Source organism: Bison bison, unplaced genomic scaffold (assembly GCF_000754665.1).
Source record: "Bison bison bison isolate TAMUID 2011002044 unplaced genomic scaffold, Bison_UMD1.0 scf7180017864144, whole genome shotgun sequence".
In the NCBI taxonomy this organism is placed as follows: domain Eukaryota; kingdom Metazoa; phylum Chordata; class Mammalia; order Artiodactyla; family Bovidae; genus Bison; species Bison bison.
Window position 1 is genome coordinate 1,916,688 of NW_011494716.1, and position 13,642 is coordinate 1,930,329.

Sequence of the window (13,642 nt, forward strand, 5' to 3'; positions counted from 1 at the left end):
CCCATCTTTTTAAGAATTTTCCAGTTTGTTGTGATCCACACAGTCAAAGGCTTTGGCATAGTCAATAAAGCAGAAGTAGATGTTTTCCTGGAACTCTCTTGCTTTTTCTATGATCCAGTGGATGTTGGCAATTTGACCTCTGGTTCCTCTGCCTTTTCTAAAACCAGCTTGAACATCTGGAAGTTCACAGTTCACATACTGTTGAAGCCTGGCTTGGAGAATTTTGAGCATTACTTTTCCAGTGTGTGAGACGAGTGCAATTGTGCAGTAGTTTGAGCATGCTTTGGCATTGCCTTTCTTTGGGATTGGAATGAAAACTGACCTTTTCCAGTCCTGTGGCCACTGCTGAGTTTTCCAAATTTGCCTGCATATTGAGCGCAGCACTTTCACAGCATCATCTTTTAGGACTTGAAATAGCTCAACTGGAATTCCATCACTTCCATTAGCTTTGTTCGCAGTGATGCTTCCTAAGGCCCACTTGACTTCACGTTCCAGGATGTCTGGCTCTAGGTGAGTGATCACACCATCGTGATTATCTTGGTTGTGAAGATCTTTTTTGTACAGTTCTTCTGTGTATTCTTGCCAGCTCTTCTTAATATCTTCTGCTTCTGTTAGGTCCATACCATTTCTGTCCTTTATTGTGTCCATCTTTGCGTGAAATGTTCCCTTGGTATCTCTAATTTTCTTGAAGAGATCTCTAGTCTTTCCCATTCTATTGTTTTCCTCTATTTCTTTGCATTGATCATTGAGAAAGGCTTTCCTATCTCTTCTTGCTATTCTTTAGAACTCTGCATTCAAATGGGTATATCCTTTTCTCCTTTGCCTTACACTTCTCTTCTTTTCTCAGCTATTTGTAAGGTCTCCTCAGATAACCGTTTTGCCTTTTTGCATTTGTTTTTCTTGGAGATGGTCTTGATCACTGCCTCCTGTACAATTTTGGATTAGAGTGGGTTAAAAAGATTTTTAAAATTAATTTCACCTGCTAATTTTTAGATTTTTCTTTTAAAAGATGTCACTAGAAAATTTTAGATGACCTCAAAGGCCCCCAAGCTCACAGCTTCCTTCTATTGGAAGACATCATCTTAGATACTTCGTAACAGAAGCAGATAGAGCTCTAGAAGCATTTTTCCCCATCCCTGTCCCTGACAGCCACCCACTCCTTTGCTTTCAGCTAACATGGGAGCCTCTTCCAAGCTTGGGTCAACATTGGACATCTTGCAGGAAAAGATTGGCAACCTCCAGAAATCCAGGATGAAGGTCAGTGTCCTGGCCAGAAAAGGCATTGAGAAGATGATGGTTTGAGGTGACTGCAGAGTCCATGGCCAGAGCGAGGGCAGGTCCTGCCCTTCCAGACGAAGAAGCACCATCTGTCCCGGAGCGAAAAGAAAGCCGATCTGCTCCATCTGGGGCGGGGCTCCCAAGGTTGGGCGGCTGTACGGTTCCCCTGACAGGGTTTAGGAGGCTGTGGGCTGGAAGCTACCCCAGGCTAGTACCCTCTTCAAGTCCCTTCCCTGCCGTGGCAACCTCAAGAGAAGAGGCCTCAGATGTCTGTGTCTCCTGTGTAGGAGGAGGAACTTGAGAGAGTTTGGGGCCACCAGATCGAGATGATAAAGGACCACCACATCGTGCTGGACAGGGCAGTGAACAGGCTCCAGATTCGCCTGGATGAGTTAAAGGTCTGGAGGTCTGGGAGGCCCAGAGTGGGGAGGATTCCTCATCGGGACGTTGAGACTCTTCCCAGAGGTTTCACAGATAGCCCAAAGGCAGGGGAACCAGGGACACTCTCCTGGCATTTCACTGTGTGTGAAGTAGACAGCCACAAAAAGCAAACCAACCCCACCACCCCACCCCCACACATACACCAGAGCACCTGAACACGGTCTTTCTCGTTCACCACTGGGGTCACCCACCTGGCGCCGAGTGAACGAATCAATGAATGAATAGGAGGATTTCTGGCACCAGCTGTGCATGTCTCTAACCTTTCCCCTAAACTGGCTTATTGTCTGAGCGCTCACGCCACAGGGACTGGATGGAACAGCGGCGTCTGACATGAGAAATGTGAGGACCCTGAAAAGCACCTCCCAGGGGTCACTCAGCCAGACACCTCCTCCCGTGGGCTGGCTGGGCTGCCCTGACCACCCCAGCCTGATGGTCCTCGGGACCATTCCGGTCTGAGCCTTGTCCCGGAGGCATCCCAGATCTTCAGAGAAAAGATCACCGTCCTTCCCAGTGGGGAGGAGGTGACCTTTTCTCCCGGGGGTGTAATGAGACAAAATCCCAAACAGAGCCACCTGAGGTGGTTCCTGTGGGGGCTTTCCATTCCAAGTCAGGGGCTGTTGGTGGGACGCCCTAGGATGTGGGGAGCCAGAGGGGAGTGCAGAGCTCCCCTCCCAAGGTCATCACACGGAGTGACCAAGCCAGCCTGCACAGGGCAAGTTGGATGGGAGGAAAGCTTATCGAAGGAGAGCTGATGCCCAGCCTGAGCGGAGAGGAAGGGAGCGCCAGGGCCGTGTGTGGGCACAGGATACACAGTCTTGGGCCGAGACACTTGTGAGTACTAGGATCAGGAAGTGCGCCGTCTCTTGCCAACCCTGGGCTCTTGTTTAGCCACTGCTTTTCAGAAAGGCTGGGATGCTGTGTCCTAGGGACCTACTGGAACCCTTCCTGGTTGGAGACCTGGACCAGTTCATCCGGCATGTCTGATGTGGGTCCAGTACCACATCCCACTCCGCTCAGGGTAGGAGAAGGGGGGCTCAGAATCTGCCTCCAGAAAGCCGTCACTGGTCCCTCGTTGAGAGAAGCTCAAGAGGAGTTTGGCCCAACAGGCTGAATGGACTAAGTCAGCCTTTGTCCAGACTTCCTTCCTGCCCCTCGTGCCAACAAGAGCTAATTGCTTCTAAAAGTGGACCCCAGAAGGATCTGGAGCGGGGCTTTGTATATAGCACACTTCATCAAATAGTTCTTAAATGAACACAGGCTGCGAATCATCAGCAGCCCCATGGAGCCCTTCCAGCAGAGAGAGGAGGGAGGCAGACACCCTCCCGGGTTCTGTTGCAGCAGCGGGGCTAGTGAAGAAACGCCGCCAACACTGCCTTCTACCTGGAAAGCTGGGAGAAAACGTTCTGGACGTAACAAGTGGCACGAGAAACCCCATCACCCCTGCGTCATTCGGCCCACATGACTGAGCCTTCACTCCGCACCAGGCGACCTTCCAGGGTCCCGCGATACAGCGGTCAAGAAGACGGACAACGCCCGGGCCCTTCTGTGTTTCTCGCGGGGGAGTGATAGCATTTGTTTGTCTTTAATCGAAGCATGATTTACACAGAGTAAAATGCCCAGGCTTGAAGCATAGCCGCTTGACTCATTTTTGCCTCTTTGTGCAGCCATGTCAGCACCATCCAGATGGAAGCATTTCCATCACCTCAGACTGCTGCTTTGGGAGCGTTTCTCACAAAGGATGCAGCAGGAAAGTGAATGAGAACAGAACTCTTTCCGACTCAGTATGGAAATGTGAACACACTATCTGCCCTTTGCAAACGGGCAGGCATCTTATATAAGCTACAGGCTGCGTTCCAGGACCTCTTTTTTTTTTTTTTGATGTGGACCATTTTTTAAGTCTTTATTGAATTTGTTACAGTATTGCTTGTTTTATGTTTTGGTTTTTTGGCCAAGAAGCATATGGGACCATTAGCTCCCCAACCAGGGATCAAACCACACTCCCCTGCTTTGGAAGGTGAAGTCTTAACCACGGGATCAACAGGGAAATCCCCAAAACCATTCTTTTTATTTTCTTTTTTTAAAATTCCTATCGGAGTACAGTTGATTTATAATATTGTGTTAGTTTCTGCCGTACAGCCAAGTGAATCAGTTATATACATCCAAAGCTGTTCTTGGAACAATCGGTGATATCCAAGGCTCTGGCTGGGTGCAGGAGAGGACTGATACGAGAGGTGACATGTATCAAATGCTAACTCTTCTAGGAAGATGCCATTTCTAGTCCCCTCGGCTTCCTCGGAGCAGGAGTGATATTAATGCCATTTGAGCAAGGAGGAAACAGATTCAGGCAGAGTAACCAGCCGGTTGGGAGGCGGCCTTCCGTTGTGGTTAGATAGGCCTGGGTTTCAATCCCGATTCTGCCACTTACTGGGCATTTCTGTGGCTGCTGTAACATATAACCACAAACCATGTGACTTAAAACTAGAGACATGTACTCTTCCCAATTCTTGGAGGCTGAAAGCCCTGAACCAAGGTCCTGGCGGGCCCTCGCGCTGTCTGAAGGCTTCAGGGGGGATCCTTCTTGGCCTCTCCTAGCTTCTAGCAGCTCCAGGTGTTCCTTGGTTTCTAGACGCATCGCTCGAGTCTCTGCCTCCATTGTCACGTGACCTTCTTCTTTGTGTCTTCACGTGGCCTCCTCATCCATGTGTGAGCACATCTTAACTGATTTCACCTGCGAAGAGCCATTTCCAAATAAGGCCACGTTCACAGGTTCTGGGAAGGTGTAAATTCTGGGAAGGACCTTAGTCTACCCCGTGCATGGGTAACCCTGGCAGTGGAAGTTAGAGGGTCCCATCTTCTCTATATTTGTAGATTTTAATTAGGATCAGCCAAATGGGGCTCTAAGTGTTCTTGTCGGGCCTGATGACTCCAAAAGGTCAGCTCCCCACTAACGTGGGGTTGGAGGAAACGCCTGACTCCAGGCAGGGCAGGAGCTCCCGTCCCCACCTCCACCACCTGTACCTAGACTTTGAGACCCACCTGGGCGCAAGGTGATGTGAAGAAGCTTTGTGTTAATTAAAATTAGGTTTGTCTTCAAATAACATAAACCCCCCAGATAGCTGACTTAAGTCATAAGTGTATTTCTCTTTTGTTTTTTGTTGTTGTTAGTCGCTCAGTCATGTCTGACTGTTTGCAACCCCAATGGACTGTAGCCCACCAAGTTCCTCTGTTCATGGCATTCCCCAGGCAAGAATATTGGAGTGGATTGCCATTTCCTTCTCTAGGGGATCTTCCTGACCCGGGGATGGAGCCTGCATGTCCTGCCTTGACAGGCGGGTTCTTTACCACTGAACTACCAGGGAAACCCCGTATTTCTCTTTTATGTTCAAGAAACTCAGAGCTGGTATAGAGCTCCTTGGTGTGTGACTTCTGTTCACAAGGTCACCTCATGGTCCAAGACAGCTGCTGGTGCTCCAATGATTTAACTCTGTGTCTAAGCCAGCAGTGAAGAGAACAGCTACCCACTTCCATTTATACTTCAGTGGTCACATCAAGCTATAAAGGAGGCTGTGAAATACAGTCATGATTCTGGGTGGCCAGATGCCAGCTGAAAGATGGGGGTTCTGTTTCTGAGAGTGAAAGGGAGACCAGATAGGAAGGGAGAAGTAGAAGCCTATTTCCAGTTTTGGAGGGAGAGTGACCTCCCCCACTGCTGGGGACATGGCCCAGTAGATCGAGGCTCTTCCCAACAGGGAAGCTGGCTGCTCCTGTCGTGTGGAGGGTCCAGTCAGTGGAGATAGGGCAGAATTGATGCAGGGAATTGGTTCTTTGTGGAGTCATGGGGGTGGGAAGTGAGGGTTTTCGCCTGACACGGGGCACAGTGCGTGTCGCATATAAGTGCTTGCTTGATGTAGAGACTCCATTACAGATCAGAAGAGATGCACTTGCCTCAAACATCTAGGGGCCCAAAGCATCAGCTCTGGTTTGTGCGTTCCTTCCTCCAGTCTTCCTTCCTTTCCTGTGTCGCAGAGTTCTATGATGCCACCCCCAAGGGGACAGGTTGTCCTGAGCCCCCGTTCCTTCCCTTTTGATCTGGAAACCTGGAGCTCAAGCCTTTCCTTGTGCCAGCCCGCCTGCTGTCCACCCCACCCCACTGCTCCCTTCCTAGGGTGGAGGCTGAAGGCAGAGGCTGTCCTCAGGACCCCCGAGGACGACTGACATCCCTCCGCCTCTGTTCTTAGGTTGTCTATGCTCAACTAAGAAACCTAGAAATGTACAAGGCAGACCGAAATGAGATGGAGCAGGAGTTGAAAGAGGTGAGTGAGCAGAGACTCCTCTCCCCTACCCCATCCCTGACCCCGAGCCCGGCTCTCCCACTGAGGGAAATGGAATCATCCAGCCAGCACGAAGTCAGGCACACAGACTTCCCAAGCTTCCATCCACCTTTATCATATAGAAAATCCGGGGGAAGTTCTCAAAAGTTGTCCCACCAGTTCTAATTGTCAGCGACTCAGGATTAGTGACAATTTTTTAAACTGAAGTTTAGTTGTTTTACAATGTTAATTACTGCTGTACAGCAAAGCGATGCACACAGTGAAAGTGTTAGACACGCAGTCTTGTCTGTCTCTCTGTGACTCCGTGGACTGTAGCCCACCAGGCTCCTCTGTCCATGGGATTCTCCAGGCAAGAATATTGGAGTGGGTTCCCATTCCCTTCTGCAAGGGATCCTCCCAACCCAGGGACTGAACCCAGGCCTCCTGCATTGCAGGCGAGTTCTTTACCATCTAAGTCACCAGGGAAGCCCAATGTACACGGTATATATACATGTATATGCATTCTTTTCCATTATGGTTTACCCCAGGATATTGAATATAGTTCTCTGTGCTATACGGTAGAGCCTTGTTGTTTATCCATCCTATGTATAAAAGCTTAACATCTGCTAACTCCAACCTCCAACTCCGTCTTTCTCCCGACCCCTCCCCCAGCAACCACCAGTCTTTCCCTGTGTCTGTGATGCTGTTTCTGTTTCACAGACAGCTTCATTCGTGTCATGCTTCAGATTCCACATGTAAATGATGTCATGTGGTGCCTGTCCTTCTCTTTCTGGCTTAATTCACTTAGTATGCTGATCTCTAGCTGCATCCATGTTGCTGCAAATGGCATTATTTTGTTCTTCTTTATGGCCAAGTCATATTCCATGCCACACACACCACATCTTTATCCATTCATCTGTCGATTTTGGTCGTTCATTTTAGTTGTTTCTATGTCTTGGCTATTGTGAATAGTGCTGCTATGAACACAGGCCTGCCTGTATCTTTCTGAATTATAGTTTGTGTCAATTTGTTAAGTGAACTTAAAAACCATACCTCAACTTCCCCATCACAGGAAAACCCTGGCTTTGATCTAATAGCTGTGTTTGAGCCGGACCCCAAGGTTGAATTTAAGCCAAGGCTGGGTATCCAGGGTCCCTATCTAGAACAACTGACCAAAGTGATCTGACCTCCCCAAGATCCCCTCTTCTCCCACCCCCACAGCCCTGCCTCCCTGAGTCCCATCTCTCCCCAGAAGGCCGACAAGAGCTCCCTGGCAGGCAAGGCAAGCCGGGCTGACCTGGACACGGTGGCCATGCAGCTGAATGAAATGATTCAGGGCATGCTCTTCAGGGTGGTTGCCAATGAGGATGACTGGAAGAAGGCTGTGGAGCAGTTGGACAAAGACGTACGTACCAAGGTGAGGAGCTCTGTATTAATCACCACCTCCTGCATGACAAACTACCCTGAAATTTAGTGCCTTAAGACAGCAACATTCAAAGTTTCTGAGGGTCAGGAATTTGGGAGCAGCTTACTGGGTGGCTCAGGGCCTCCCACAAGGCTGCAGTCAGGGTGTCGTCCAGGGCCCGCATCGTCCAGAGGCTTGACTGGGGCTGGAAGAGCCACTTCCAAGATAGCACCCTCACATAGCTGTGAGCAAGACTTGGCACTTCCTCATCACGCGGTGGCCTCCTTAGGGCTGCTTGAGCAGCCTCACAACACGGCAACGAGTGTTCCCCCCTCCAGGAGCATATGATCCAAGAGAGCAAGACAGAAGCTGCAATGTCTTCTCTGACTTAGCCACAGAAGTCACACTCCATCACTTCTGTAATATCCTGTTGGTTACACAGGTCAGACCTGTTCAGTGTGATAGTCGGGGAGTGTGTGGGACATTGACCACCATAGTAGTCCTCTCTGGACAAGCAAAGGGACGTGGCGGGCAGAGGGAGCGTCCTGCTGGTCATTTATTTATCCATTCATCATTTAAGGACCACCTGTGTTGAGCCAGACCCTGGGGAAACGTTGATAAGGAGTCATAGCCTTCATTTGTACTGTCCACTAGAGAGACAAGATAAGTCAGGCTAACCCCTTCCATGCTGTGTGGTTCCTGCAGCTGGTGTGACTGGTGTGGATAAAAGCACTGGGGTTTAGAATCAGGCACTTGGGGTCTGAGTCCCAGCCCTGCCGTGATCAGCATTGTGTCCTGAGTTACAGAACCTGTTCAAGTCTTGGTTTTCTCATCTGTAAAGTGAGGATTTATTCACTCATCATCCACCTATTGGGTACCTCTGGTTAAGAAGGATACGACGATAAGCAAAACAGATACGGGACACACTTGTCGTAAAAATCATACAAATCAGTGCAGAATTACAGCTGAATTAACTCAGTTATCTGCAGAACCACTGACCTGTTTTTCTCCCATAATTCCATGGCAGGGTGAAAAAAAGTGGGACAGAAACTGCTCTAGATTGAAAGAGTCTCAGGAGTCACAACAACCAAATGCAATACATGAGGAGACTTCCCATGTTTCACTTGCTCCAACTCTGAAAATTGGCTGGAAATTAGATCAAATTCAGGCATGAGTGCTCATTATGTTAGGTGGGATAATGGTACTGCAGTCATATAAGAAAATCACTAAAATATTTGGGTGGAATGTTGTGATTTCTATAACTTAAAGGAAAAACCAACACTGCATCAATTCCTTGGAGGTCAGGGTTAGGACTCTGCACTTCCACTGTAGGGGTTCGATCCCTGGTCTGGGGACTAAGATCCGGCAAGCTGCACAGCACAGCTGAATAGAGAGGGGGGAAAAAAAAAAGGCAGATGGAGCAATATGTTAATAATGACTAAATCTACATAGTGGGTATTTCAGGGTTCATGATTCTAGTCTTTTTCCTCTCTATGTGTCTAAATTTTTTTCCTGATTGAAAGCTTTTCTGTTGTTTGTTGGTTTAAGTGGCCCTGCCCTCACTGCTCTCCTTTTCTTTGTGTATTTTTCATTGTGGGAACATTCACGTGACATAAAATCAACCACTGACAATTTTCAGGTGATGAATCCCGTGGCATTTGTTACTCACAGTGTTGTGTTAGCACCACCTCTCTCTGGTTCTGGCACATTTCCATCCCCCCAGAAGGAGACCCCAGACCTGTGAGGCAGTGACCCCTCACTCCCCCTTCCCCCAGTCCCTGGCAGCCACTAATCTACTCTCTGGATTGGCCAATTTGGGACATTTCATATAAATGAGTCACACAGCATGTGACCTTTAGTGTCTGGTTTCTTGCACTCAGCATCATGTTTTCAAGGTTCACCATGTTGCAACATGGGTTTCCCTGATGGCTTAGATGGTAAAGAATCTGCCTGCTATGCCAGAGACCCGGGTTTGATCCCAGGATCGGGAAGATGCCCTGGAGAAGGGAATGGCAGCCCACTCCAGTATACTTGCCTGGAGAATCCCATAAACAGAGGCGCCTTGCAGGCTACAGTCCATGGGTTTGCAAAGAGTTAAGACATGACTGAGTAACTAACATTCACATGTTGTCACATAAATCAGAAGTTCATTTTTTCCCATGACTGAATAACATGGGCAGACAGACAGACCGCATTTTGTTTGTTCATCTGCTGACGGACACGGGTTATTTCCACCTTTGGACTCTTGTGAATAATGCTGCTATGAACATTCGTGAGTAAGTTTTTGTTTGAAGACCTGTTTCCCGTGACTTTGGGTAGATACCCAGGAGTGGTCATTTATTTATCCATTCATCATTTAATGATCACCTGTGTTCGTTTAGTGATCACCAGGAGTGGAATTGCTGGGTCGTATGGTAATTTCATGTTTAACTTTTTGTAGGGGTAATATATTGTGATGTCTGTGATTATTCTTACATGATTCAGAAAACAAACACTTACATACATATGGACAGATAAAGAAGACATTGTGAAATGTTAAGAATTGGTGAATTTAAGTGGATATAGGAGTGTTCTTTGGACTATTCTTGCAACTTGTGTATAGTTTTGGTCTGTGTGTGTATGTGTGTAGTTTTAAAAGACTGTAGTTGGTCTTGGTTGCAGCACTCAGGATTTTCATCGCATCATATGAGATCTTTCATTGCGGTGCACAGATTCTCTAGGTGTGGCTTGCAGGCTTAGTTGCTTAGCTGCGCCGTGGCATGGGGGATCTTAGTTCCCTGACCAGGGATCGAACCTGCATCCCCTGCATTGCAAGGCAGATTCTTAACCACTGGACCACTAGGGAAGTCCACAACCACCTCACTTTTCTTGGTCAATCTTGCTTATTGTTGTTTAGTTGCTAAGTCGTGTCCAACTCTTTTGGGACCCCGTGGACTGTAGCCCTCCAGGTTCCTCTGTCCATGGGATTTCCCAGGCAGGACTACTGGAGTGAGTTGCCGTCAATCTTGTTACTCTCTCTATAACTTTGCAGGTTGCTGGAGGGAGGCGGAGTGTTTACTTAATTGACTAAACACTCTTCCCTTTGGCTTTTGGCAGCTGGTTCCCAGCGATTTGGATGATCTGAAGAAAGACATGGACGAGGTCTGGAAAGTTGTCAGGAAGCTGCTGATTGAAGGCTTCCATTTTGACCCCGACAATGCTGCCGGCTTTAGGAGGTGAGTTCCTCCAGGGGCGGGGTCCCCTGCAGCCCTTGCAGCTCCCAGAGGCTGCACGGCCCTCCCTCCAGAGAGGAAATGAGAGAGGTTTCCCGGCAGATTCTGGACTCTGGGAGGAAGGACTCAGACCTGTAAACCCGGGGAGGGGGGATGTGGGGTTTCCCAGTGGAGGGAGAGATGAGGCAGAGAGCACCAGAGCTCGGAGATGGGCCTCCCTGGCCTGGGCTCCACGTTCTTTCATGAGGAAACAGAGGGTCAGAGAGGGAGGGGGCCCCTGCGAGGCCACTCAGGGAGCTTGGGCAGACCTGGAACTAGAGCCAGGCCCCCACCCCATCCAGACAGAGCCCCTGGCAGAGGGACCCGATCTTCCTGGGGGGCTCCTGTCCTCATGTCACCCCTCATGCCCTCCAGTGTCCCACCGTGAAGGGTCGCTCTCCCTGGTTGAGAAGGCCTCCACTGTGTTTGGGGCGAGGAGAGAAACTACAACCACTTTTATCCCCCACTGAGGCCCCAAGTGGCCCCGCGGGACGGTCAGCTGGGGCCAGTGGAGCTGAGCTGAGCCAGGCCAGGCCAGAAGGAGTGGGATCTGGGGGGAAGCCCTGGCCCTGAGGCACGGACGGAACTGCAGCCTCCCCCAAGCACTGCCCAGGGCAGGGGTGGCCTCATGGGGCCCAGCCGGGGCGGCGGCTGACGGAGTGGGGTGTCTTCCAGGAAACTGTTTGAGCGGGTGAAATGCATCTCCTGCAACCGGCCCGTGGAGATGATGACCAGCCCGTGAGTACTGCGGGGGTGGTCGGGGACGGGAACATCCATGCACACCGTTCTGTGCACACGATCCCATTAGCTCCCTGGGCAGTACTGTGCCCCTCCCTTCCCCAGTCCCGTCTGCTGCCCGCTGTGTCCAGGAACAGGGTGGACTCCAGAGGAAAAGGGTAAGAGGAAGCTCGGGGAAAGCTGAACCCTGTAGGACTTCCCTGCACATGTTTTTATAGTCTAATACTTTATGTATTGAGGTGAAATTCACATACAAAATCAGCCATTTTAAAGTGGAAAACTCAGTGGGATTTAGTGCATGTGTGTGCATGCTAAGTGGCTTCAGTCATGTCCGATTCTTTGCGACCCCATGGACTGTAACCTGCCAAGGTCTTCTGTCCATGGGATTTTCTAGGCAAGAATACTGGAGTGGGTTACCATTCTCTCCTCCAGAGGGTCTTCCCAACCCAGGGATCTAACCCTGGTCTCTTATGTCTCCTGCATTGGTAGGTGGGTTCTTTACCACTAGCGCCACCTGGGAAACCCCAAATGAAAGTGTAAGTCTCTCGGTCGTGTCTGACTGTGACCACATAGACTATAGCCCGCCAGGCTCCTCTGTCCATCGAATTCTACAGGCAAGAATACTGGAGTGGGTAGCCATTCCCTTCTCCAGGGAATCTTCCTGACCCAGGGATCAAACTGGGGCCTCCTACATTGCAGGAGGATTCTTTACCATCTGAGGGAAGCCCATTCACCTCAAATTCCAAAATATTTTCATCTCCCCACCACTCAGATCAAGATGTAGAACAGTTCCAGCTCCTCAGAAGGCTGATGCTTTAATTTTTTGTGATGAGGTCAAATACACATAATATAAATTAACCGTTTTAAAGTGAACAGTTCAGGGACTTCCCTGGCTATCCTGTGGTTAAGATTCCTTGCTTCCATTACAGGGAAGGGTTACAAATTTGATCCCAGGTCGAGGAATTAAGATCCCACGTGCTGGGTGTTGTGGCCTAAGAAAAAAAAAAAGAAAGTGAACAGTTCAGGGACATTTAGTACATTGACAATATGGCCCAACCCCAAAAGGAAACCCCGTGCCCATCCGCAGTCACTTTACATTCTCCTCCACTGAACCCATGGCACCCTCCAACCCACGTCCCATTTCTAGGACTCACCCGTTCTGAGTTTTCCTTTTATCATCAGAACAGTTGTTCTCAATGACCTACGAAGAGGATGGTGGCCCCACGCTGTGGATCTTTCTGGAGGAAAGGCCACGTTTGAGGGTGGGCTTCCAGGAGGAGGTGGGAGCCGGGCCCTCTGCTGGCCACGTGCACCCCCCCTTTGCTCTTGTCCTCCACAGGCAACTCATCACCATTCGCAACACCCACCTGCTGCCATGGCTGCGGCCGGCCAGCGCCAACAGCTACGAGTACCTGCAGCGCCAACAGATGAGGTGAGCAGGTAGGGGTCCGGGCGCAAACTGCAGTCCCAAGACGCAAAGACTGTCCAGGGCACCGCAGCCATCTGTGAGGGACACTGTCCCGGGTGGTGGGGCTGCAGACGGGTGCGTGAGATACTCACGGGGAGAAGAACGAACAGGTTCTCAGGCGTCTGTTGTGGACCAAGAACTGTTAGGTGAGGGAGGGTCTCAAACCTCACACGCCCCTGTGAGTGAGGTTGACAGACTGGCTTCCTGCTGGAAGAAGTGAGTCATGACCCCTCGGGGTCCTCAGGGGGCTTCCTGTGATTGGGCAGGCTCTGTGCCAAGTGCTCTGATAGTTCGGACCTCATTGAAACCTTACACTTTCCCTTTGAGGTCATTCTGCTATCATCCTATTTCACAGTTGAAGAAACTGAGGCTCAGAGAGTTTCAGCCACCGGCCTGAGGTCACAGCTAGCGTATGGCAGGCCTGGCACCTCAACCTTCCTGTTTCTCTGCCCCCCCGGCCGGCCCCCCAGCCCCAGCCCCGCTCCTCAGCCCCTGACACCCCATGGCTTCATGAGTGCTTCCGACACCTGGGCCCCTAGGCTCGAGGGTGGGGAGTGATAGCTGGACAGCAGCCACGGCCACGTGAAGGTGAGGGGCCTGGGGGCCTGTGCCTGATGCCCCCTTCCCTCGCCTGACTCTTGAGATGAGAGGTTAAGAGGGACGGGTGGTCCAGTGATTAAGACTTAGCCCTTCCAATGCCGGGGGCTTGGGTTTGATCCCTGGTCTGGGAACTAAGATCCCACCTGCCCCA

At 50.2% G+C, this 13,642-nt stretch overlaps 1 protein-coding gene across 1 annotated transcript in view; it reads left to right on the forward strand.

Moving 5' to 3' along the window:
- The window catches only part of LOC104988919 (chromosome unknown open reading frame, human C16orf96), a 34,723-nt gene that overhangs the window by 15,519 nt on the left and 5,562 nt on the right, over window positions 1-13,642 (forward strand). Inside the window, exons 6-12 of the mRNA XM_010840409.1 lie at window positions 1,172-1,257; window positions 1,566-1,676; window positions 5,958-6,032; window positions 7,282-7,446; window positions 10,531-10,649; window positions 11,361-11,423; window positions 12,763-12,855. Of these exons, the coding sequence (XP_010838711.1) occupies window positions 1,172-1,257; window positions 1,566-1,676; window positions 5,958-6,032; window positions 7,282-7,446; window positions 10,531-10,649; window positions 11,361-11,423; window positions 12,763-12,855 (712 nt within the window). The remainder of the gene's footprint in view (window positions 1-1,171; window positions 1,258-1,565; window positions 1,677-5,957; window positions 6,033-7,281; window positions 7,447-10,530; window positions 10,650-11,360; window positions 11,424-12,762; window positions 12,856-13,642) is intronic.